Source organism: Pan paniscus, chromosome 15, assembly GCF_029289425.2.
Source record: "Pan paniscus chromosome 15, NHGRI_mPanPan1-v2.0_pri, whole genome shotgun sequence".
Lineage (NCBI taxonomy): Eukaryota > Metazoa > Chordata > Mammalia > Primates > Hominidae > Pan > Pan paniscus.
Genome location: NC_073264.2, coordinates 107,519,106 through 107,545,316, shown reverse-complemented (window position 1 = coordinate 107,545,316; position 26,211 = coordinate 107,519,106). Strand labels below are relative to the sequence as shown.

The 26,211-nt window shown below is 42.4% G+C and overlaps 1 protein-coding gene, 1 pseudogene and 1 gene segment (V, D, J or C); all 3 read left to right on the top strand.

The window, feature by feature from the left end:
• Window positions 1-944: 944 nt before the first annotated feature.
• LOC134728933 (uncharacterized) lies at window positions 945-6,063 on the top strand. Its single transcript, XM_063596152.1, has 4 exons — window positions 945-1,027; window positions 1,110-1,553; window positions 2,676-2,818; window positions 5,914-6,063. Exons 1-4 carry the CDS (start codon window positions 982-984, stop codon window positions 6,061-6,063), a joined length of 783 nt encoding a protein of 260 aa, XP_063452222.1. The 5' UTR covers window positions 945-981.
• Window positions 6,064-7,433: 1,370 nt separating this feature from the next.
• LOC134729012 (immunoglobulin heavy variable 7-4-1-like) lies at window positions 7,434-9,765 on the top strand (annotated as a pseudogene).
• Window positions 9,766-23,868: 14,103 nt separating this feature from the next.
• Window positions 23,869-24,493, top strand: LOC129393778 (immunoglobulin heavy variable 2-26-like). The segment is given in 2 exon segments: window positions 23,869-23,916; window positions 24,003-24,493. Coding segments are annotated over 2 exon segments (537 nt in total).
• Window positions 24,494-26,211: the final 1,718 nt, after the last annotated feature.

Below are 26,211 nucleotides of genomic sequence, written 5' to 3'. Positions count from 1 at the left end.
AACAATACTCCTGCATCTGCCATGTAAGTAGCTGGAACTACCGTTGTGTGCCAGCAGGCTTGGCTTGAGTACTTATTAAACCACACACTTTTTGCAATATTTAATGTATAGTAATAATGTCTCAATAAGACTATTACAAATCAATGAATGAATAATTTGTTCAGTACAGATTTATGGAAAAATAGACACTAACATGATGAATGTCTGACATTTATGAAAATACAACTGCATGAAATGTGCTTCTCTTTACATTCATTAGGTAAACACAATAGTGCATACACATCACACCGTGCTTTCATTACAGGAAGAAAGATCTGAAAATGTCACTGGGGTGAACCACATTGTGCTGGGCTTGGTTCAGGGAGCAGTGAGGCCCAGTGTTGTGACCTTCAACCACAGAATCCTAAAAAATAATAAAAGAGGCTGCCCCAAAGTCCCCATCAGCTCCTGGACTCGCCATGTGTCTGGGCCGTATCAGTGCATCCGGAGCCCCCTGGTGGCTGTAGTGATTCCTCGCTTGCTGTGCTGAGGTCTCCCTGTAGATTATGTTGGGTTTTCTGAGGCCGTTTTGCTATTTAAGACCCACTCCCTGGGACAGAGCGATTCCCTCTCAACCTGATGGAGGTTCTGAACTACAAATAACGTTAAGTGAATCCTGGTGTGTCTGAACTCACGTGATTGTTACATTAAGCTGCTGTTGCAATCTGTTTCCTCACCTGGGAAAAGAGGAGCCAGGACATAGTGAGTTGAGGCCCCAGGAAGAGAACTGAATTCTCAGAGGGCACAGCCAGCATCCTCCTCCCAGGGAGAGCCTAAAAGACTGGGGCCTCCCTCATCCCTTTTCACCTGTCCATACAGAGGCACCACCCACATGCAAATCTCTTAGGCACCCACAGGAAACCATCACACATTTCCTTAAATTCAGGGTCCAGCTCACATGGGAAATGCTTTCTGAGAGTCCTGGACCTCCTGTGCAAGAACATGAAACACCTGTGGTTCTTCCTCCTGCTGGTGGCAGCTCCCAGATGTGAGTGTCTCAAGGCTGCAGACATGGAGATATGGGAGGTGCCTCTGATCCCAGGGCTCACTGTGGGTCTCTCTGTTCACAGGGGTCCTGTCCCAGGTGCAGCTGCAGGAGTCGGGCCCAGGACTGGTGAAGCCTTCACAGACCCTGTCCCTCACCTGCGCTGTCTCTGGTGGCTCCATCAGCAGTAGTGGTTACTACTGGAGCTGGATCCGGCAGCCCCCAGGGAAGGGACTGGAGTGGATTGGGTATATCTATTACAGTGGGAGCACCAACTACAACCCATCCCTCAAGAGTCGAGTCACCATCTCAGTAGACACGTCCAAGAACCAGTTCTCCCTGAAGCTGAGCTCTGTGACCGCCGCGGACACGGCCGTGTATTACTGTGCGAGAGGCACGGTGAGGGGAGGTGAGTGTGAGCCCAGACAAAAACCTCCCTGCAGGGAGGCGGAGGAGCGGGCGCAGGTGCTGCTCAAGACCAGCAGGGGGCGCGCGGGGCCCACAGAGCCCGAGGCCGGGTCAGGAGCAGGTGCCGGGAGGGCGGGGCTTCCTCATCAGCTCAGTGGTCTCCCTCCTCGCCAGGACCTCAGCTGTCCCCAGGGCTCCTCTTTCTTTATTATCTGTGGTTCTGCTTCCTCACATCCTTGCTGCAGGATTTAACAGTCACTGGCACCCTTTTTTCAACAAATTCCCACAAGGCCCATTTTACCTTCTTGACAAGCAAAATATTCTAAGGCTTCTCACTATCCCTTGATTGGCGTCATTGGCTGCATCGTGTCTTTCTCTTAAATTCATGTGATGAAACCCCAATCCCAGTGGCTCTGTATTGGACAGAGGAATTTTAAGAGGACAAATAAGTTAACTGTGGCCATAAATATGGGACCCTAATCCAGTAGGACTCTTGTCCTTATGAGAAGTGGAAGACATCAGAGGCCTCTCTCTCCACATGCACACAGAGGAGAGGCCATGTGGGGACGCGCTGCATGAGAAGGTGGCCCTTTGCAAGCCTGGAAGAGGCCTCTCAAAAAACTTACCCTTTCTGCACCCAGATCTTGGACGTCAAGACTCCAGAACAATAAGAAAATTAATATTTGTTATGTGAAATAGCCTAGTCTGTGGTATCTTCTCATGGAAAGCCAAGTAGATTCAGAGATTCAATTGTGTTAGCTCCGTCTCCTGCATGGAGAAGCAGCCCACCGAGGCTGGACACATCTCTCAAATTATTTTCATAAAGAAAAATAGATCCAAGATGAAAACCCCACCACATTTCTGCTGAGCCATTCACTTAGCAGCAGTCTCTGAGATCAGCCCTGGGGGTATGTTCTAGGTCGTGTATCTCACTTTCCACTATGAGAATGCATGTAGATAATGAGAACCAGCCAGATGGAGTCCTGATCCCTGCCTGCCTTCTGCTTCCCCCCAAGTGACCCACGGTCACAGAAAACCACTCCAGCATCACCCCTGTGTCTTCTACTCTCTAAAATCCCACTAAAGCTGACCCTAAACTAGGAGCTATTTGGGGCTGGACTCATTCTGTTCTTAGTCTTCCATAAGGTCCAGGTGCCGAGTAGAGCCTCAGTAAAGAGTGAGCTTCAATTCCCCTAACCCACATCATTCCCTTACATCCTTGTCATGCACCTGTCCTCTGCAGGCACCCAGGGCAGGTTACAGAGGAATTGCCTGAAGCTGGTCTCAGGTGCCCTGCTGAGACCACGGGTCATGCACACGTATGATTTCAGGCCATGCAGGCTCTACTGCAGGACAGACCTGTGTCCTGTGGAGCACAGACACCTGGTGACCCAGGGCCTCCTCTAATAACTCACACATCTCATGTCAGTGTATATCCAGGTGGCCCCTCAGTGCAGCACACTAGGGTGATTACCCTCGCAGGTGGCTTTTTCAGGCAGTGGACAGAAAATGGGATGGGCACGCTCGTCATTCCCATCATCAGTGATATCCAAGTGAATTTTAAATAAATGAAACAAAACTAACAACAAAGGAGAAGGATATGTACCTGTATCTGGGAGGTACACTGGGTCCCAGAACTGTACTAGGAGTGGGTGTGAAAGGCCCTTTTGGGTGGGAAGCCCTCCAGCATGAGTGAAAGCTGAAGGAATGATCACTGTAGGTGGAGGCTGATGGGGAAGCTGGCAGGGTACATTTCCTGAAGCTGTTCCCGGGTGCGTGATGGTTCGATGGCCCAGGTACATGAAGAGGAGGGCTGGACTCATGTAGGATCAAGGAAACTATCCCATGGGAATGGAAGAAAAGAAAATGGAGATGGACACCCCTGGAGACAGCTTATTAGCTTTGGTGGAGGAACGATGGGAATTTATTCCAATGACCCCAGCATTTTCAGCTAAATATGAGTTGCATTAACAGACAGAATTATGAAGGGAAGGGAGAAGGAGTTTATAGAGGGAAAAAGCAGAACAGAAAAAAAGAACTATGCAAGTCTATCAAACGGCAGATGACAGAGTGAAGCTGATGCAGCTACTTCATTATTCCCGGAACCTACCAGAGACACTTGGCATTCCTGTAAGGCACGTCTAGTGGTGATGCACTTGTCCATTTTTTGCTTTTTGGAGAAACGTTTGAAACATCTTACATTACTGAAGAAAAGCTTTAATTAGTGTAATATTTTTACTTGACAGTTTTATTGGTTTTGTTTTATTTTCAGCAACTTGAATAGAATCGTGCACATCATGATATTTGGGTGAACAACAGGCCACATACATGATAATGATCTCATTAAATTATAATACTGCATTTTCACTGCATTTCTTCCATACTTAGATATGTTCATATATATACATACCTACCATGGTGATTCAACTGGCCACAGTATTCATTACACTTACATGATGTACAGATTTGTTACCTAGGAGCACTATGCTATCCCACACAGCCTGGGTGTAGCAGGGTATTTCATGTAGGTTCACGTAAACACACTCTGTGATCCTCGCACGATGACAAATTGCCTAAGGACACATTGCTCAGATGTATCCCTACTGTTAAGCTACACATCATTGTATCTCATCCCTCTCCATTTTTGGTCTTTGTTAAAATTCTCGTGTTGTTTTTGCATTCTTCTCTGAGCTCACTGAACACATTTATAAGGTTTCCTTTGAATTTTCTGCCAGGTAATCAATATACCTTCTTTTAATTTGTGTCAGTTTCTAGTGCTTTGTTTTGTTACAGAATTTGGACTGCTTTTTTTCTCTTTCATTATTATTATCACTTTGTACATTCTCTGTTGTTTTCTGCTCATTAGAAGGAAAAGCCATGGTAACCACTCTTCACAGAATATGCTCAGGGCAAATGCCATCACCTGTTAGCCCAGTCCATGATAGTGGTGTCTCTTAAAATTTCATACTGGTCCACACTTTTTGTTGTTGTTGTTAGTGTCACTCAGACCTATAGAGGATTTTAAGTTTTCCCCTACTCTAAATGAGGTGGCATCAAAATTCATCCTGCAGGCAGTCTCTGATAAAGTGGAGAAATTGGACAAACTTTTAGCATGTATATGGTTCATAAAAATAATATGAGTTTAAGGTTTTCTCAGCCAGTTGCTACATATTGATATTTTATAATCATTTCTTTGAATGTCTCTGGAGTTTATCTTTTGAAAATTTAGATCAGAATATATACCAGGTTTGAGGCTTCTTGTCTGGCTTAACGATCTCCTATAGGTCAGTGTGTGAAAAGGCACAGAGTCTATCTGAAGAGGAGAACTCAGGGAAGCCCCAAAACAACAGAGGAGACAAAACTGAGGACTTTGAGGAATCTAAAGCTTCTGGGACCTGCAGCCTCCAGACATGCTCAGCACCCTCTTGTTATCCACGGACTAATTTCTTTCTCTGAGTGGTATTTTCTAGGGTTCCCGTCCTCCACTTTGACACTTTGGTATGTCCCTGTGTGTCCATTGTGTTTCAGCCAGGGACACAGAAACAGGAAAACATCATGGCTTTTCTAGAGGGAGCTGACCTGGGTAATCAACAGTTGGAGTAGAAAGTGCCTTTGTCCATGTGTCACAGGCCTAAGGGCCATGGGCAGGAGGTCAGGAAGAGAGGATGACCAGACGGCTGGGGAAACCAGGATGAACAAAGCCACTCTCCTTCCTGGTGAGGAGGGGCATGTGGAAGCCTGGTGTCCCTGTAGGGCTGAACCACACTCACCTGCCCACTGCTACCTGCCAACGAGGTGACCCACAGAGCAGCAGCAGCTCCTGAGTCACTCACAGAGGCTGCCTCCTCCTCCAAACCCTCCAGTGTATGTGCTTCCATGAGTGTGAGCCCCAGCAGATCCCAAAGTTTTCAATGGGTTCATCTAGCTAGTGTCTGTCCTCAGCCCCATCCCCAGGCTCCTGCCCTTGTTGGTGTCCACAGTGTCCCAGCAGCGGTGACAGTGACAGCCAGGGCCTGCACTTTCCAGAGCAGCAAGTTTGGAAGAATCAAGTCCCAGAACCAGCCTGGATTTGGGGCAAACACACAAATTTCACTCTGAGGGGAAGTGCTGGAAAGTAGCCTTGAGTCTTCCTCAGCTCACCTGTGGCTGATCCTCTGCATCCCATCAGCGACACATGAGCCCTCCCCAACCCCAGCGTGGAGCTGTTTCAGTCGCAGCAGGATGGGAATGTGTCTTCTTTCTGGGGACTTTTTAAGCACAGCTCTTATGTTCCTGAGATTTGAGGTTTATAAAGGTGTGCCAGTCACCCACAGAGTGGACCTGCACAAGTAAGACAAGAACAGGATCCCCAGGAGAGGCACCTCATATGAGAAGGGACAGGCAGGTCCCATCACAGACACTGGTCCTCAGAAACCCTGACCAGCTACTCACCTTCCCAGGTCCCCTGTGTCTGATCAGTTCCTGTGTTTGCTCCTGAAAAGATCCCCATCAAGGGTCCCCAGGTCCTGCCCCCTTCCTTGATGTGCCTCTGGGAGTGGGGCTGGCTGGGCTGTGGGTCTGCTGTGACTTTCCCCACAGGTCAGCGGCTCAGTGCAGGCTGCGCCAACTCGGTGGAGCTGGGCTGTGGCTGACCCTCCCAGGGGGAGCCTGGATGCTTCTCGGGGGCATCTGCAGGATCCCAGGTTCTGGGAGAACAGGGAAGCCACAGTGTGTGCAGGGCCCCATCTCCAGGTGTAAAGTGTTTGTTGTCACTCTGTTGACAAGGGCATATCCCCAGGCCTAGGGGCACTGTGGGTGCACAACCAATGTGGTAGACACAGGGAGTAAGGCACAGTTCCCTCCCATTACTGTGGGGAATCTAGGCACTGTGTGTGTGTGTGTGTGTGTGTGTGTGTGTGTGTGTGTGTATTAGGAGTTTTGCAGTGGCCTCTGAGACCCATGATTTTGTAGGTTTAGAAATTATCTGATGAGATGTTCATCCACAGGAACCGACAAGAGATTAGGTGTTCTCCCAAAGCCCCTGGGAGCTCCTGCACTCACTGTGAGTGTGGACTGATCCAGTGCTTCCGGAGCTCGACGGAAGGGGCTCCCTGGTGGTTTCATAGAATCCTTGCTTGGGGTGTTTCTGCAGAGTTCACTGGCTTTCCTATGGCCAATTTACTATTGTAAGAGATGGTGTCAGCAGTACATGGTGTCACGTGTCACTAAAGGAGCATTCTGAGCCAGGACACAGCATCTTCATACTGGGGGGAGGGAAATGCTTTGGGAGCCCGGACAGGAGCCTCTCTGCAGTGCAAGGGCTGGGCTGCAGGGGGCGCTCAAGGCCCACCCATCACAGGCTCCACCCCCAGAGCAGGTGCACAGGAGGCTGGGGAGGGATTCCTCTCAAGATCTGTGTCATTCTTCTAAAAAAAATCTAAAATGAGTATTTGACAAAGAGTGCTGAACATTCTATAAATATCCTATTCAATTGTGAGCATTTATCAAATTTGATGTTGTAATGAGAACCACTTTTATACTAGATATTTCTAACCCTGCTAGATATCTTAATAGTATGCAGCTGGAGGTTAAGCAAGCTTTTCTTTTATATAAATAAGTGCAACTTTGGAGAAACACACTCATCCCCCGAATAAGACATTCATGTATTAAAGCCTAGAAGTACTTTAAATTACCTCTGAGCCATTCAAGTGTGTGTTCACAGTGAAGTCCTGTTCTAGGGAAAATTGTTCTCCAGGGGGAGAAGCTTTGTCAACATAGAGCTTAGGGATGTATCAGGAGGCATATGACCTCTAAGGTGATTATAGCTTGAACCCTTAGCATCCTCCTGTTGGTAATCCATGTGTCACTCTCCAATCTTTCTCATGCAGTATCAGGTATGAAATAGGATCGCTCATGAATATGCAAATAACTGAGGTAAATATAGATATCTTTGTGCCTTGAGAGCATCATCCAACAACCACGACTCTCCTCAGAAGAAGCCCCTAGACCACAGCACCTCAACATGTACTGGACCTGGAGGATCCTCTTCTTGGTGGCAGCAGCAACAGGTAAGGGACCTCCCAGTCACCGGGCTGAGAGAGAAACCAGGCCAGTCAAGTGAGACTTCACGCACTCCTGTCTCCTCTCCACAGGTGTCCACTCACAGGTGCAGCTGGTGCAGTCTGGGCCTGAGGTGAAGAAGCCTGGAGCCTCATTGAAGGTTTCCTGCAAGGCTTCTGGATACACCTTCACAAGCTATGCTATCAGCTGGGTATGACAGGCCCATGGACAAGGGCTTGAGGAAATGGGATGGATCAACACCAACACTAGGAACCTAACGTATGCCCAGGGCTTCACAGGACGGTTTGTCTTCTCCATGGACACCTCCGTCAGCATGGCATATCTTCATATCAGCAGCCTAAAGGCTGAGGACACGTGCAAGAGGCACAGTGTGGAAACCCACATCCTGAGAGAACCAGAAATCCTGAGGGAGGAGGCAGCTGTGCTGAGCTGAGGCAGTGACAGGGACAACGTGGCTGCACCCTTTGTTGACATAGGGTTATACACATACATACATATGCACCCAACACTGGAGCACCCAGGTATACCAAGCAAATACAATTAGAGATAAACAGAGAGATAGACCCAATACCATAATAGCTGGAGACTTTAACACCCCACTCTCAGCATTGGACAGATCTTCCAGACAGAAAATTAACAATGAAATCTTAGACTAAATCTGCATGACAGACCAAGTGGACATAATGGATATTGATGGAACACTTCATCCAATGGCTGCAGAGTACACAATCTTTTCCTAAGCATATGGATCATTCTCAGGGATAGACCACATAGTAGACCAGAAAATTTGTCATTTTTAATTAAAAAGATATCATGTACCTTCTCTGATAGTAATGAAAGAAAACTAAAATAATAAGAGGAATTTTGAAAACACATGGAAATTAAACAGTATCCTCCTTAATTAAACAATGTGCTTCCAAACTGAACTATATGCTCTAAAATGGGTTAATAAAGAAACAAGAAAATTTTAAAATTTATTGAAAGAAATGATAATGAAAACACAGCGTATGAACACCTATGAAATACAGTGAACATAGTACTAAGAGGAAAGTTCACAGCTATAAGCATTTATGTTAAAAAAGCAGACAATCATAACATAAACATCTTAGGAATATCTCTCAAAAAAAACTAGAAAAGCAAGAGCAAATCAAATCCAAACATAGTAAAATAAAAAAGTTAAGATCAGAACGTTAATAAATAAAATTGAAATAAATAAAACAATACCAAAGATCGATCAAATGAAAAGTTGTTTTTTAAAAAGATAAAAGACATCTATAAACCTTTAACCAGACCAAGAAAAAAAACAAAGAAGACCAAAGTAAATAAAATCAGAAAGAAAACTGGAAATATTACAACCAATAGTGCAGAAAATCAAAGGATCATTAGAGGCTACCAGGAGCAACTAAATGCCAATAAATCGAAATATCTGGAAGAAAAGGATAAATTTAGAGACACATACAACCTACCAAGATTGAGCCAGGAAGAAATTGAACAGATCAGTAACAAGTAGTGAGAGTGAAGCCATAATAAAAGGTCTCCCAGCAAAGAAAAAACCCGGGACTTGATGACTTCATCACTCAATTATGACAAATATTTAAAGAAGAGATAATACCTAATCTCACTCAAAATATTCCAAAAATAGATAAAAAGTAGATAAGGAAGGGAAGAATTCTTCCAAACTTACTGTACAAGGCCAATGTTACCCTTATATGAAAACCAGATAAAGACATACCAAAAAAAAAAGAAAACTACAGTTCAATATCACTAATGAATATGGATGCAAAACTCCTCAAGGAATTCTTAGCAAACCAAATTCAATAACATATCAAAAGAGCGTTCATCAAGACCAAGTGTGGCTTATCCCAGAGATGCAAGGATGGTTCAACCTATGCAAATCAATCAATGTGACACATCGTATCAACAGAATGAAGGGCAGAAGACGTAAGATCAGGCCTTACCTTGTTCTCCTCACTCAAAGTCTACCATTAGTTCTTTGGTCCTCTTGGCCAGTCCTGCTGTACTTGGTCTCCCGTGATTCTGTTCCCAGGTCCTGAAACACTGGGCTTCTGCACATCTGGAGTCTCTCTCTTTGAACATGGAGACCCTGTATCCTCAGAGAGGGATGATGCCTCATTGTGGCTCCCATGCCCCATGCAAACAATTCTTCCAACACAGTCATGATTTTTCCTGTTGGAAATTGAAAGGGGATGTGGGAATTGATGTGTGTGTGTGTGTGTGTGTCCTCAGGCCTGTTGGGCCTGTTGAGAACACAGCAGGGCTCTATGTATAACAGGAAAGCAATGTTTTCTCTATACCATCTATTTTCTTATAAAGTGTTCATAGGTAATCAAAAGGAAATGAATCACAGTTTATAAGATTTTGTGGACTGGACTGATGTTGTCACTCAAGGCTACTATGGGGGCTCCAGGAAAAGAAATCTAGAAAAGGGTAAGACTGTGAGCAAAGAAGCAAAACCTGGGAAGCAACAGGGAGAGGGTGAGCAGGGGTGACTCAACTGGGGAGGGATAACACCACTTACCACAGAGGGTGAAAACTCTGTGCTCAGCAAAGAGGAGAACTTACTCAGCATTTCTCCTAATCCTCCCTCCAGAAGCACGACTGCCAGGAAAGTTCACAATGTATCATCTCCAGCTGGGAACCCAAAAGAAACAGGAGATTTTAGGGCGTAGATCCTGGGCACAAGGTGTTTCCCTGGTTCCTACCCCTTCCCTCTCTGTCCAGCAAAACTGCTTGTTTCTATCATTTGCCTTCCTGTCCTTGGGGTAAGAATGGATGCTTTGACACTCAGCAGAGGGATGCTCTTTCAGAGGAGGAATGAGTTTGTGTTATCTGATGTCTGAGCAGGACACTCACCTCTGGGAAGAGGCTCCAAGACAGAAGGTCGCCATGGTTCCTGCCCCTTATATGTGAGGGGCTCTTGACACATGCACACTTTTCCTCAAACTCTGTTTATACCCCAGCAACAATGCTGGGTGTTGTCAGCCTCTCTCCTCCCCAGATACTGCTCTATCATCAGCTTGAGCACAGTTTCCCCATGAAAGGCATTATTCTCTCTCTCAAGAAGATCAACTTTTTACATGTCTTTGATGGATGACAGTTTTTCTGTGTGAGAATCTAGAAATAAGAAATGAGGTAATGGGGACAAGTGAGCTCTCTGTGTGTGACTCACCAGGAAGTCCACTGTTATTCCAGGTGTCCTGTCCCAGGTGCAGCTGCAGGAGTCAGGTCCAGGACCCATGAGGCCCTCAGACACTGCCCTCTGCCTGTGCTGTGTCTGGATTCTTTTTTTACCATGGATATTATTTGAGATGAATCCACCATCCCGTGGGCAACAGGCTGGAATGGCTGGGGCACAGTTACTAGAGTGGATCATCAAGGAATACACATCATGCACCCTCCACCCAGGTCCATGTCCCCATCAACAGTGACTCAACCAAGAGCCAGTTCTCTGTGAAGCTCAGCTCCATGACCACCTAGGACACGGCTGAGTATTACTGTGAAAGACTCAGTGAGGAGGTGTCCTTATGAGCCCTCACGCAAACCTGTCAGGGCACTTAGGACCTCCAGGAAGACTCAAGACCACCAAGGGGACTCACGACCACCAGGGAAGGGCAGGTTGCAGTAAGCACAGGGCCAGCCCCAGAGCAGGTGCAGGTGGAGATGAGAGGCTGGTTTACCGCCAGGGTCTGGGGCTGCTTCTCCATTTAGATGTTTCCTTCAGAGACCCTCCCTTATTTCATGATGCTCTGCTTAGCTGTAAGTCTCTGAAATACCACAGTTTTATTGTACCAGGAGGAAACCTTCTCTCAGGTGCTAAATGTAGAACAATCTCTCTGCCAGTGGTTGCCAGGGTCACAGCCCTGTGGAAGCTGAAGGGTACCTGGTAAGTCTTCTCCAGTCACATTCAGGACAGGAACCTTAGTGGGGTTCCCTGAGGAGAACAGTCTTTAGGAATTCTAACCTCAGCCAAGAGAGAGGCTGGGCCAGGGTCAGTGTCAGGTAGAACCTCACAGGATTTACGTCTGACCCTTCTCCTGACACTAAAGCATGCAAATCAGTATCAGCACTGATCTGGGGCCCCTTTTGCTCCTAGCCCATTCTATTTCTTGTTAGTTGTATTTGTTGTTAATTTTCCTTTTGCTGTTCCTGATCCCTGTAAAGTGGAGATGTGGTTCCTGCTGTAAAAATTCCAGGGCTCAAGCCCTTTCCCTGCAGCTCAGGTGGGGCTCAGGTTGTGGCTCCTGCAACCACGTGGGAGAGGCTGATGGGACTATCTTCTCTCCCGTTGCTCAGAACCCTCCAGTGTGTTGTGTGGAGACTCACCTGGGAATGCAAGTGGCCAATAGTTGTGAAAGGTATGAGCTTGTTTGGTCAAAATGGAATGTGGATGTGGAATTTATCCTGTGTTGTGCAAACTAACACAGGTTCACCTTCCTCACCTGTAGTGTTAGAAAGAGTGTGAAATTTGTAAGAATCAAAACAGAGCCACTTGTGTTAACACCCTGACAAATGGACCTAGGAATGACCATGAAGGAGGGTTCTTAGGCCCATATTCCTGATAACAAAAACTATCATAAATAGACTCTGCTTAGCCACCATCTTGGATAGAAGCCCACCACAACCTTATTAAAAATTACATTTGCAAGAACATCAGCTCAGAAACTGGCTGTTCAACCTTACACTGATGCCACCATTGATATTGATTCTACAACTATATGATAATTATCTCAAAACAACTTTTGTAACCCACCTCATTTTCACTTCATAAACCTATGGATTGACATGTTGGAGTTACTGCTGCATTTGTAGATAACGATAAATAATAAGGCCTTTTAACAATGTTTGAAGCTGCTATTCTCTGATGTCTCTTCTAAAATAAAGAATTTCCAAGTGGATGACAATGAAAAAATTGTTAGAAATATTTGGTGGTAAGGCATCTTTAACATCCTGTTGAATGTTTCTGCACAGCACATCAATCCCTTAAAATACTTTGCTATATCTGCATTTAATGAATCAGAGTCTAATATTGAGGTGCAATTGAAAATACCTGGGCCTTTGATGAATCAGCTCATAGGGTGATAATGTCTGGGTCCTTGAGAAAGCAGACCCTGTGTTGTAAGTTTTAGTAGAAGTACCTTTTGCAAAGAAAGTTCATGTGTTTCTGAACATTATGCTACTTTTAACTTAAGAATGCAATATATGATTTATTTTTACTTCAAACTGGGTATATACCCAGTAATGGGATGGCTGGGTCAAATGGTATTTCTAGTTGTAGATCCTTGAGGAATCAGCACACTGTCTTCCACAATGGTTGAACTAATTTTCACTCCCACCAACAGTATAAAAACGTTCCTATTTCTCCACATCCTCTCTAGCAGCTGTTGTTTCCTGACTTGTTAATGATCGCCATTCTAACTGGCATGAGATGGTATCTCATCGTGGTTTTGATTTGCATTTCTCTAATGACCAGTGATGCTGAGCATTTTTTCATTTGTCTGTTGGCTGCATAAATATCTTGTTTTGAGAAGTGTCTGTTCATATCCTTTGCCCACTTTCTGATGGGGCTGTTTGTTTTTTCCTTGTAAATTTGTTTAAGTTCTTTGTAGATTCTGGATATTAGCCCTTTGTCAGATGGATAGAATGCAAAAATTTTCTCTGATTCTGTAGGTTGCCTGTTCACTCTGCTGATAGTTTCTTTTGCTGTGCAGAAGCTCCTTAGTTTACTTAGATCCCATTTGTCTATTTTAGATTTTGTTGTGATTCATACTTGGTTAATTTTTAATTGCATTGTTTTCTTCTGATTAGTTGTAAGTATACCTGCATATTGATCAAAAAAGCCATTTAACAAATCAAAAGGAAACATTTAACAAATACATGACTTGGAAGTATTTTCTCCAAGTCTGTTGCTGTCTTTTACTCCCTTGTCAGTGTGTATTGCAGAAAAATATATGTGTGTGTGTGTGTGTGTGTTTACAAATTAAAGAAACAGGTATAATTTCATTTATCCATAGATCATGTCTTTGGCATTACATCTGAAATCTCATCATAAAATATACTAATAGTGATTTTTTTTTCCATGTCTCTAATCTCAGGCCACAATCTACTCATGAGTGTTTAAACATAACCTACTTGATTAGAGGACTATCACCCTAAGATATTTGGAATATTTCTGGAAGGAGATGTGTTCTTTTTCCCATTATTTCTTTATTTAGTCATTTATTAATATCCGTATTGGTTTATGAATGTCTATTTCATACTCTGAAGTAAATCCATGCTATACATTTTATTGTTCAAATCACCACAGCTTTATTATGTGCTGGGAACTCATTTAGTTTGGATGCTGCATCCTTACAGCACACCTCATCCTTTTGTTTTTGAACACTTTCCTGTTTCCGGGTATTACAATACATTCTAAGCCCATTTTCTATATTAACTTTTTCATACATAGAATCAGACATTTTTCTAAAGATTGCTTCTTTCTGATGTTAAAATATAGTATTAAAATAAAATTTGTGATACTGGGTATATGTGTTGTTAATGTGGTATAAGTACTTTTAGGACCTCTCAACCAACTGGCCTAGTAAATGTGCATGTTTATATGAACTCATGTTTAAGGACACATTGAAACTATTTATGTATCTTATCTTCTGTAACTTTATTACATTAAAAATGAGAATACACTGGTCTCCTCACCCAACTGTGTTACCACCATATGGACCTTTCTAGGCTTCCTTGACTGTCCATAATCACCCACTGCAAAGTGAGGAACCCCATCCCACCATATGCCATTGTATTACTTAGCTGCACAATTTCAGGACACATGCATTGCAGCATCAGAAATGTAAAGCTGTACCCTTCTTGGAACCATTTTTATCTACTAGAATAGAGTGCTTATGTGCAGTTTCTTTACACTTTAAACTTATAGAATTTCCTCATTTTCAAAGTTCCTTAGATCAGCAACTTTGTTTTCCACTTTCTTCATGAAGTCATTTCAATTACACTGTATAATTTCTTTATTTGAATTCTGTAAAAGCCAAAACTACAGTCAAGTAAACATAGAGAGGATATTCCAGGAATTTACAGAGTGGGTATCAAATAAGTTAAAAAGGCAATGTTTAAGAAGAGTAAAACTATTTTTAGTGATATGCAATGGTTGAGACATGACACAATTAATTTGTCTAAGCTCATAATTTTGTGATGAAAAATATAAACCTAAATATATACAATTTAAAATGATGTTTAGCAGTACATTATCCCTAGGATCAAATGCAGACTGTATAAAATTATCTAATAACTTATTTGGTGAGGATGCCATGAGACACATGCAACAAAGAATGAACTAATTTTCCTTATTTGCATATAAGATGTTGACATTCACTAAAGATCTTTAATTTTTAAAAAAATCAATTTTCTATGTGACCCAGGTTTTTTCATCCAGACAAGCAAATAACCCACAGGATTATTTTCTTTCCTTGATTGAGAAAGATTTTCCCCAAACTTCAGCTCAGTTCAGGCATATACTGTCCCTAAATGGGCATGTACCCTCAGATGAGTCCACACACCTGTCAACACGTGGAGTCTTCTGTCAGACAAACACACCTTTACTGATGTGGATTCTTCCCTCAGACAAAAACACATGTCCCCACATGGACACTTTCCTCAGACTACCATGTATGTCCTTACATTTACGCTTTCCTCAGAAAACAGACTTTTCCTCATGTGGACTCTTGTCTCAGACAAGCAAACATGTCTCCATGTGAACTCTTCACTCAGATAAGTACACATATGTCCACATTTACTGTTTCCTTACACAGGCACATATATTCAATGTTGAATTGTTTTGTGGCAAAATGATCTCAAGATAATGGTAATTATAAACCCCCTCCCTAATAAAGTGTAGATCTGTATTTTTTTCGTTGTAACCTAACTTTGCCTTATTGTCAAAAACAGTAGTTTGCAGCTCTAAATGCACCAATTAGAGACAGGTGTCCATTTTCTCTGGAAATGTATTTTTATTTTCTTACTGGACGTATTTGTTGATAATGTTGCTACTATGAAGATACCTGAACAGTATCCACATTAGAGAATAAAAAAGAGTAATGGGCAGAATAACCCTGTGCATCCAGACCCAGAAATGCTTTGACCCTGCCCTCCCGAAATGTAGACACAGAGGATGGATGAGCAGTGCTGAGCAGTGCACCCATGACCACAAACATGAAGACATGGAAATGTGTCCCCACTCCTCCTCATGAAAGGCAGCTCATGCCCTCTTCCTTCAGGCCCTGGTATGGAGCCACCCCATGTCTCTGCCCTTCCTTAGTGTCCACACCATGGGGTCTGCACTGATCTGGATTCCCTTCTCATCCCCCTCAATATTAGTGTCCCTTGTGAATCAGGTCCAGCTGTGGTTGTTCTCAGTCTGTTTCCTCTGTATTCACAGAAGTCCTGTGTGATGTTTACTGATGGAGTCAGAAGGAGAAAAATTTAACAGCCCAGCGGTTCACTGAGACTGTCCTGCAAAGCCTCTGGTTTCGGGTTTACTGGATGCAGCATGAGCTTGGTCCAGCACGCTTCACAACAGGAATTGGTGTGGGTAGCAACAGTGAGAGATCATATGGAAGTTCTAAGGGTTACTCTCCATGAGTACAGATAAATCAACATTCCCAAGTGACACCCTTTCAAGTGCAGTCTACCTTACAAGGACCAACCTGAAAGCCAAGGGCAAGGCCGTATATTACAGTGAGGGACACAGGAGAGGGAAGATCTGTGTGAGCCCAGACACAAAAATCTCTGCAGAGAGACAGGAGGGAACTGCGTGGTAGATGCTGCTCAGAACCACCACGGGGTGGTCAGGAAACAAAGGGGTGCTTAGGACCTCTAGGGAGCACTCAGGACGCCAGGGGGTGATCAGAACCACTAGGGGACGCTCAGGACCACCGGTGGGTACTCAGAACCACAAGGGGTGCGCTCAGGACACTAGGTGGCGCTCAAGACAACACTACTGCACTCATGTCACCACGGGGTACTCAGAACCACCAGGGGGCGCTCAGGACAAGAGGGGGTACTCAGAACCAACAGGGGGCGCTCAGGACCACCAATGGGTGCTCAGAACCACAAGGGGGCGCTCAGGACATAGGTGGCGCTAAAGACAACAATTCTGGGCTCAGGTCACCAGAGGTACTCAGAACCACCAGGGGGCGCGCAGAACCACCAGGGGGCGCTCAGAACCACCAGGGGGCGCTCAGGACATGCAGGTTCTCTTAGGAGGCAGCTGCACATCAGTTGCTTCAGAGGCTGTGATTTCCTTTCAGACCCTGGAAATTCCTGACCTGGTCAAGCAAAAGTCTTCCCCAGGATGTCTGATTTTTCCTTTTAATTCCATGATTTCTTTTACCTACAAAACACTAACTTAGAACAGGGATGTAATGCAACTTTTATTGCTGCGTATTTTCTGAGTAATACTAGCAATGATCTCTCGGGACAATTATTAAAATAGGTTATTTATATATTTTAATTATTAAAAAAATACTATTATTAAAATAGTAAAATTTTTAAAATCACACTTGTAATCCCAGCACTTGGGGAGACTGAGGCAGACAGATTACTTGAGCTCAGGAGTTTTAGAACAGCCTGGCAACATGGTGAGATGCTTTCTATACATAAAAGAAAAAATAGCTGAGATTGGTGCAACCAGCTACTTGAAAGGCTGAGGAGGGAGGATTCCTTAAGCCTGGGAGGTTGAGGCTGCAGTGAGCTGTGATTGTGCCTCCGCACACCAGCCTTGGTGACAGAGTGAGACCCTGTCTTAGAAAAAAAATGCATATCCTCAATACAGACTATTTCCATGAATAGAGTTTTGTGTTTTTGTGCTGTAATAGTCAAACAATTATATATGTTTTCTAACTTTAACTCAGCATATGCATGGTGTTTTGTTTCTTTTTCTTTCATCTGCTGTTTGTGGAAAATAAACAGCACTTTAAAGGCTCTGTTTCTCCACTTTGGTTGGCTTCCAGTGTCCTGTTTTTCAGACTGTTTCTCCACCTTCCCTTCTTCTTTGAAAGCCTTTTATCTTCCTCCGTCTCCATGCAGAAAAAGCAAGTCCCTTTACTTTCTGTCTTCCAAGTCTGGTGAATCAGTTCCCTTCTCTTCATAATCACTGAAGCCAACCAAGATTAGAAGTATAACAGTTCTCCTTAGAATATGCTCATCTACCTGCACTCTCTGCCCTCCTCACCCTTTTCTAGGTCCCTCCAGACATCACCCTCATCCCATACCCTCCCTTCCTTAAGTACCACAGAGTGGGCTCTTCACCTCCTGCTGCCCTCTATGTGCTCAGCCCTGGGGCTCACTAGTCCTTTGATTATGAAGTCCAAATCCCCATGTGCTTGCACACTCTCACACCACCCTCTAGGAAGCTGCCATTGTGAATGAGTCTTGAAAAGCATAGGCTGGGTTTAGTTTCATAATGCCGGATGGTCTCTATTATAAAGGCATATTGGCAAATAAAGACTAGAGTTTGTATTGAATATTCATGCCCAAAATTTTTTTTGCAAAACTTTTCAAATAAGGAATTTTTATCCTGCCTAGTTTGAAAACTACAATCTAAAACCAACAAATAATGTAATACAATTTAAAAAGTGATGCTTGCCTTATTAGTTATTCAATTTATTAATAACAGGCCAATATTTAAAATAAATATCATTGCACATTTAAGTGACATATTTGACAAGAATGCCATTTACATACAGTTTTACCAAAACATGTATTGAAGTGTATTTGTTTTTTAAATATTGGAATAGGCAGACATACACATAGGAATACATTATTTTGTACTACAATCTCAAACTGCAAACACAATTTAAATGCCATTAAATAATTAGAATAATATGAAACAAATGGGAATGGTGTTTTGGTGTTTAAATATACATTCACTTTTGCCTGAGCATACTTATGTGTCTTTGCTGGGCTGCTGTGCATGTATGTGTATTTGTATGACCATGAAGCTTTCAGATACATCATTAAATTACAAAAAGTGTTACCATGCACTTCCCTCTTTTAGGGGACAAAATAAATCTTTCAGGGAAATTGCAGGGAAAATGTGTGGTTGGATCTTCCACACAGAGTCCCTACCATGACGTTGCCAAGTGGAGCTACGGAAGGGGGCTACCAACCTCCAGACCCCAGAATGGTAGATCCACAGGCAGCTTGCACCTCGAGTCTGGAAAAGCCACAGGCACCCAACTCCAACCCATGAGAGCAGCCTTATGGGCTGCATTAGGGAAGTCACAAAGGTAGGGCTGCCCAAGGCCTTGGGCACCCACCCTCGTACCAGGTCACAAGACATGGAGTCAATGATTATTTTAGAGCCTTAAGATTGAAGGACTGTCCGACTAGGTTTTGGCCTTCCATGAAAATCTTTACCCAATTTTTGGGCCAATTTCTCTTTTTAGCACAGGACTCCTCACCTAATTTCTGACCCATCATTGTACTTTGGATGTAAATAACTTATTTTTGATTTTCCAGTCTCATAGGTGAAAGGAACTTTTCCTTGAGTCTGAACTTTGGATTTTGAATTAATGCCAAAACAAGTTCAGATTTTCAGGGACTACTGGGGAGGGATTATTGTACATTGCAATGTAAGAAAGACTAAGGGGCAGAATGATGTGGTCTGGATGTGTGTTTTCTCCAAATCTTATGTTGAACTGTGATCCCCAATGTTGGAGGTGAAGTCTGCTGGGAGGCATGGCATTAGGGGTATATCCCTCATGAGTTACTTAGTGTCATCCCCTTGGTGATGAATGAGTTATCAGTTCACATGACAGCTGATTGAAAGAGCCTGGTACCACTCCCTTCTCTTATCTTCCCCCCTATTGTCATGTGACACTCTTGCTCCCCTTCAGCTTCTGCCTTGACTGTAAGCTTTCCACTCAGGAGAAACAGATGTCAGCACCACACTTGCTGTACAGCCTGCACAACTGTGAGACATATAAAACCTATGTCCTTTCTAAATTACCCAGCCTCAGGTATTTCTTTACAATTCAATAATGGACAAACAGAAGAAGTATTTAATTGTGCAGCAAATTAGGGGTGTGGAATCATTAAAATGGAATTAATGCCTGTAGAGGTAAAGACACCAGAGTCTCTCTCTCTCTCTCCTCGAACCCTTCTCTCTCTTTACATACACACACACACACATACACACACACACACACTCCACGTGAAGATGTCATGTGACCAAATAGCAATATGGTGGCTGCTATGAACCAACAGTAGAAGCCTCAAAATAAAACCTATCTTGCCATCATGTTTATCTTTGAATTTCCAGAATTGAGGAACTGAGATAAAATTAATGTTGTGTAAGTTACCAAGTATGATTGTTTTTAATGTTTGAACTGACTAAAGAGAATTTGGGATGAAGAAGTGGGGTTCTGATGTTACAATTATTTCAACACTGTGGAAAGTACCTTGGAATTGGGTTTTGTGTAAAAGTCTGGATAGTTTTGACACGCATAAAGAAATTTATATATTAAGCGTCATTCTGATAGATTAAAATGAGTAGAGTGCTATTGGAAACTGGATAAATGGTGATCTTTGTTATAAAGTGACAAAAAAACTTGTCCAGACTATGTTGTGATATTTAGTAAAAGAGAACTTTGAGCAGCAAAATTGAATATTTAGCTGAGAACACTTCTAAGTAAAATGCTGAAAGTGTAGTTTGGTTTCTCCTGGGCATTTATAATAAGAAATAGATGAATTGATAATGAAATTATAAGGGAGAAAATATCCAAAACTTAAAGGCTTGGAAAATTCTCAATCTATCTGTGTTGCAAAAATCAGAAAGTGTGTTCTGATGAGAACAGTGAGTATGAGGCTGTAATATCCCTTGATAAAGAATTTATGGTATTAAAAGAGAATAAATGCAGGTTTTAAAGAACAAGGATGGAGATGAGACAAAATGGATGAATACTGTCAGATTCTTCAGATTTAAGAGGATGGAGCTACTTGGTTGCAAATGTGCACCATTCTTCCAGAAGAAAGAAAATAAACCTTGAATTTATTTAGAAGTAATCATGACCACTACCTTGGTTTCAACAGACCAGACCATCCGTGCTTAAAACCTTGAGGAAAAGACCTCCTACCACTGCCTGGAACTTAGGAACTCCCAGTGAGCCTTGTGTGTAGGGCTGCATGGGGTCTTTGGGATGGGACCTTAACCCAGCAGTTACCCGTTGGTGCCTCTACCTAAAGCATTGGAATTAATTCTGCTGCTGCAATGAGCCAGGAAAGAAGCAGCTTGGCCCAGAGAAGATTCCACTTGAGCCTTAAGGCCTGTGGTAATTTGTGTTGTTATGCGTTGTACTTGCTGGGGATACATCACCCCTCTTTTCTTTACTATTTTTCTCTTTAGGGGAGAAAATGTCTATTTTATGCCTAACTCACCACTGTATTTTGAAATCAAATAACTTGTCCAGTTCTATGGACTGAATGTGTATGCAACTCCAAAATTAATATTGTGGAACCCTAATCCCCAGTGTGGTGTAATTGGGGTGTGGGCCATTTAAGGGGTGATTAGGTGAAAAGGGTGAAGCCATCATAAATGAGATTAGTGCTCTAATAAAAAGTCATGGGAGAGCTTTTCTCTCTCGCTTCCCTGTCATGAGATGATACGATAAAATTACGGCCATCTGCAAATCAGGAAGGAAACCTTTACATACACATGATTGGCTGTCTTGGGCTCCCCAGCATTCGGCACTGCACAGAATAAATATGTCTTGTTAAAGTCATGCACTTTATGACACTTTGTTAAAGCAGCCCCAATAAAATAAGATATCTGGTTTTACTGGCTCAGAGTTGGAGAGAAATTTGTTTCAGAAATAATTGTACCTCAAATTTTACCCATGTATGGTTTAGTTAATATTTAAATTATGTTTTAAACTTTAGAGTTTAGAGTTGATGATGAAATGAGTTATGAGTTTGGGGACTGTTATAATCAAATGAATGAACTGTGAATGTGTAAATGCCATGCATTTGGGGGATGGTCTTTTCTATTCTGGGTCTTTCATGCCTACGTGTGAATTGTAGGATTGCTTTTCTTATTTCTGTGAAGAAGGCCGTTATTATTTTGATAGATAATTTATCTAATCTGTAAATAACTTTGGGTAGTATGAAAATTTCAATACTATTAATTCTTCCAATCCACAAATGTGGAGTATCTGGGATATATGTCCTATTTATGTGTGTCCATTTCATTTTCTATTACCAATAATTTATAGTTATCCTCTAGAAATCTTTCTCTTATTTGGTAACATTTATTCCTAGGTATATTTTGCAGCTATTGTAATCCATGAAGGAAAGGCTTCATGGATTTCATTCTCAGATGTTTTGCTGTCAACATATAGAAATGCCACCAATTATTGTATGTAGATGGTGAATCTTACAACTTTACTTAATTTGCTTATGAATTCTAATAGTTTTTGAGAAGGCTTTAGTTTTCTTTTTTTAATATAAGATCTTTTTGTCTGCACACAGGAAATCTGACTTCCACAATTCCAAATTTGAGGTCATTTCCTTTTACTGTTAACTAAATACTCTGGCTAGCATTTCAGTACTATTCTGAATAAAAGTGATAAAAATGGGTATTTTTGTCTTCTTCCACTTCTTAGAGGAAAATTTCCCAGTTTTTCCATTCTTCGTGTGATGAAAGCTGTGTTTTTCTCATATATGCACTTTATTTTTTGAGATATCCTTCTTGTATACCTAGTTTTTGATAATTTCTATCAGGAATGAATGTTGAATTTTATTCTGTGATTTTCTAAAATATCTTGACTACACAATAACGCAGTAATATGCAGGTCAATACATCTCAACTGAATTTCACTTAATATCATCCCAACTTCTAATATTTATTTTTTAGTATTAGAGCATGCCTATTTCCATATTATGTTTGCTCACAGGTATTGGTACATATTTTAGCTAATTTGTCATTATTTTACTCTAAGAAATAACTCAAAAAATCATTTTTATTATGAATTGAAAGGTAACATTGGCAAAATTTAGCCCAATCTTAATCTTTCCCAGACTTTGAAACATTATTGAAGACAATGAGAGGGGAAAGTCAGCTTTAGTTGAGCTTCTAAGGGGTAAGTGAGGTAAAGACCCAGGGCTTATTGGCTACGACTTTGAATGTTACTGTCTTCTTTTCCATGAGCCACATCCAGGCCATTTTCTAAATCTAAGAAAACTAATTTTATCTCACTGCTTCTTAGTCTTGTTTCCTGCAGCTGACAACCAAAACTGTCAGCGATAGAGCCCAGTGTAAATCACCAGCCTTTAATTATTGCAGAACTATGATTTTACAACAACATTGTGAGTTACATAATGATCCTACTTTATGGCCGTGGTGCAAATGCTTAACTTCCACTAAATCACAGAGCTCAGAATGGCTAGCATGGAGGTGTATATGTATATGTGCATTGTTCTAGAAATTTCCAATTACTGTACATTATTGTTTGCAGTAATTAGGTCAATCTGATCTGACAAAAGTCTCCATGGCCTTATAAGCACAGAGACCACCTCCACGGCAGGTAGAAATCAAGGCTGGGAACAGTCTGCCAGCTGCTCCCCTGGGATTCCTCCAATTACCCTGTTTAAAGCCTCTGCTCACTCATGCGCTGCAAGAGGGATGTCAGAGATGCAGTCTACTCTTCCTAAAGGGCTGACAGGGCATAAAGACAAGATTGATTATCCATGGAATATTCCTACAGGAATGCACCTATGTGCAGACACACTAATAAGCTGTGTGTCTTGCAGTGTGTAAATGGCTGAGATGCCATTTACACTTCTGTACACAATACATTTTTAAATGTTTTGTTGATGTATTCTCTATCATTTAAAAAAATCATCACTTTCCCCCTAAACAAAGAGGATTTTTATCAGAACACTTATGAGAAGCCCCTTGCTCTCCCAGATTCCCACCCTCATTTCTCCTGAAGGAAGAAAGAAAACCATCTCTATTGATTTCCACTCTCATCCTCTAGGACTAAAACCAGAAAGCTGCATGCTCCCTGGGTGAGCCTTAGAGAAGACCCTGTCTGTAGGAGCAGGAATCTCAGAGCCTTGGCTGAGAGGCATGGTCCTGAAATGAGATGGAGTCCCCCATGGAGATCCCACGTGGACGCCCACACCTGAGGGCTCACTGCCCCTCACCACAGATGCACTCCCCTACTGAGTCCTGAGACCTGAGTGCACCCCATAGAGTAGGACTCAGATGAGGGGATGCAAATCTCCACCAGCTCCACCCTCCTCTGGGTTCAAAAGCCGAGCATGGGGCCTCGCTCAGTGACTCCTGTGCCCCACCATGGACACGCTTTGCTACACACTCCTGCTGCTGACCACCCCTTCCTGTGAGTGCTGTGGTCAGGGACTTCCTCAGAAGTGAAACATCAGTTCTCTCCTTTGTGGGCTTCATCTTCTTATGTCTTCTCCACAGGGGTCTTGTCCCAGGTCACCTTGAAGGAGTCTGGTCCTGTGCTGGTAAAACCCACAGAGACCCTCACGCTGACCTGCACCATCTCTGGGTTCTCACTCAGCAATGCTGGAATGGGTGTGAGCTGGATCCGTCAGCCCCCAGGGAAGGCCCTGGAGTGGCTTGCACACATTTTTTGGAATGACGAAAAATCCTACAGCACATCTCTGAAGAGCAGGCTCACCATCTCCAAGGACACCTCCAAAAGCCAGGTGGTCCTTACCATGACCAACATGGACCCTGTGGACACAGCCACATATTACTGCACAAGGAGAGCACAGAGACACAGCCCAGGATGTCTCCTGTACAAGAACCTAGCTGCATCTCAGTGGTGCTCCCTCCCTACCTCTGCAGAACAGGAAAATGTGACTGAGATGCCATTTCCTACCAGGGCTTGTGTTTCCTATACCAACCAGACTCAGAGCCCTGTCTGTTTTCCTATTCTGTACTATTAAATGGCATGTTCCCTGTTAGTGATTCATGCAAGCAGAGGCTGTATCCTGTTTGACAAAGATTGAGCATGAAAGATTCCCGTTACCTGGGCCACATGCATCACTGATATGTGGCCACTTATTTCTTGAGCTCATATCCTTCCAAGGGGCTGAATACAAATATCTATAACATAGGGCATCTTAAACTGCAGGAAATAATGTTGGAGAAGAATGTGGAGATAAAAAAGCAGGATGATTAATTAAAATCCAGATCCCATCTTTTTTTGCAGAGAAAAATTTACACTAATAAAGTAATTTTATGAAACAACAAGAAAGATGGAATGTGTCCTCATCATGGAGTGTCTCACTTGCAGTGCACAAATAAATTTCTAAAAATTTTATAGGGAAGGTGTGATAGATGAGGCTGATTTCCACACAGGGAGTGATTAAATACCCAGGTAAGTATAAAATCCAACACTTGGAAAGGAGAATGCCTCAGCTTGACACCAGAAACCCAGCTCAGTAAGTCTGAGGAGCAATGTGGAAAAGAAATGAAAAATTTGACAACACTTTTCTTATGAAATCCCTAGCTCATGTTTGAACATGAAAACAGAATTGTCCACAATTTTAGGAAAGCCATCGCATGACAACAAACCACTACAATGATAGGAGCATCACTGAGTCAACGGAGTTCAAACGGTGAGCAGATCAGTACTGAGGCCCCAGGAGAATCAAGGCTCTTGGGTACGTTTTACAGAACCCAGAACCGAGCCACATAATCTATGGCCAAGTGATCTTTGACAAAGTTAACAAAAATTAACCAAAGTATACACCAGGGAAAGGACACCCCATTCAATAAAGGGTGCTGGGGAAATTGGATAGCTATATGCACACGAATGAAACTGGACCCCCACTCTCAACATGTAAATAATTAACACAAAATAGATTAAAGGTTTAAATGTAAGACCTCAAATTGTAAACATATTCAAATAAAACACCAGGACAACTCTTCTGGAGATTGGACTAGGTAAATAATTTACAACTAAGAACTCAAAAACACAAGCCAAAAACAAATAGACGAAAAGCAAACAATAGACAAATGGGACTTAATGAATCTAACAAGTTTCTTCACAGCAACAGAGTGAACAGACAAAGTGCAGAATGATAGAAAATATTTGCCCACTGTGCATCTGACAGAGTACTAATATGCAGAATTAACAAGAAACTCAAACAACAACAACAAAAGAAAACAAGAACCAAATAACCCCATTAAAATGAGCAAAGAACATGAGTAGACATTTTTGCAAATAACACACAAAAATGGACAGTAGATATACAAAAAATGCTCAGCATTACTAATAATCAGGGAAATGCAAATCAAAACTGTAGTGAGATATACCATTCACAATGGCTATTATTAAAAAGTCAAAAATAACAGATGTTGGAGAGGATGAAATGTAAAGGGAACTCTTAGACACTGTTGATGAGAATGTGGACGAGTACGACCTCTATAGAAAACAGTATGGATTCAGTATGCTATTGACTATGCATTTGTCATAAACAGCTCTTATTATTTTGAGATACATTCCATCAATACATAGTTTAATGAGAGTTTTTAGTATTAAGGGGTGTTGAATTTTATTGAAGGCCTTTGCTGCATCTATTGAGATAATCATGTGGTTTTTTTTCCATTGGTTCTGTTTATGTGATGGATTATGTTTATTGATTTGCATATGTTGAAC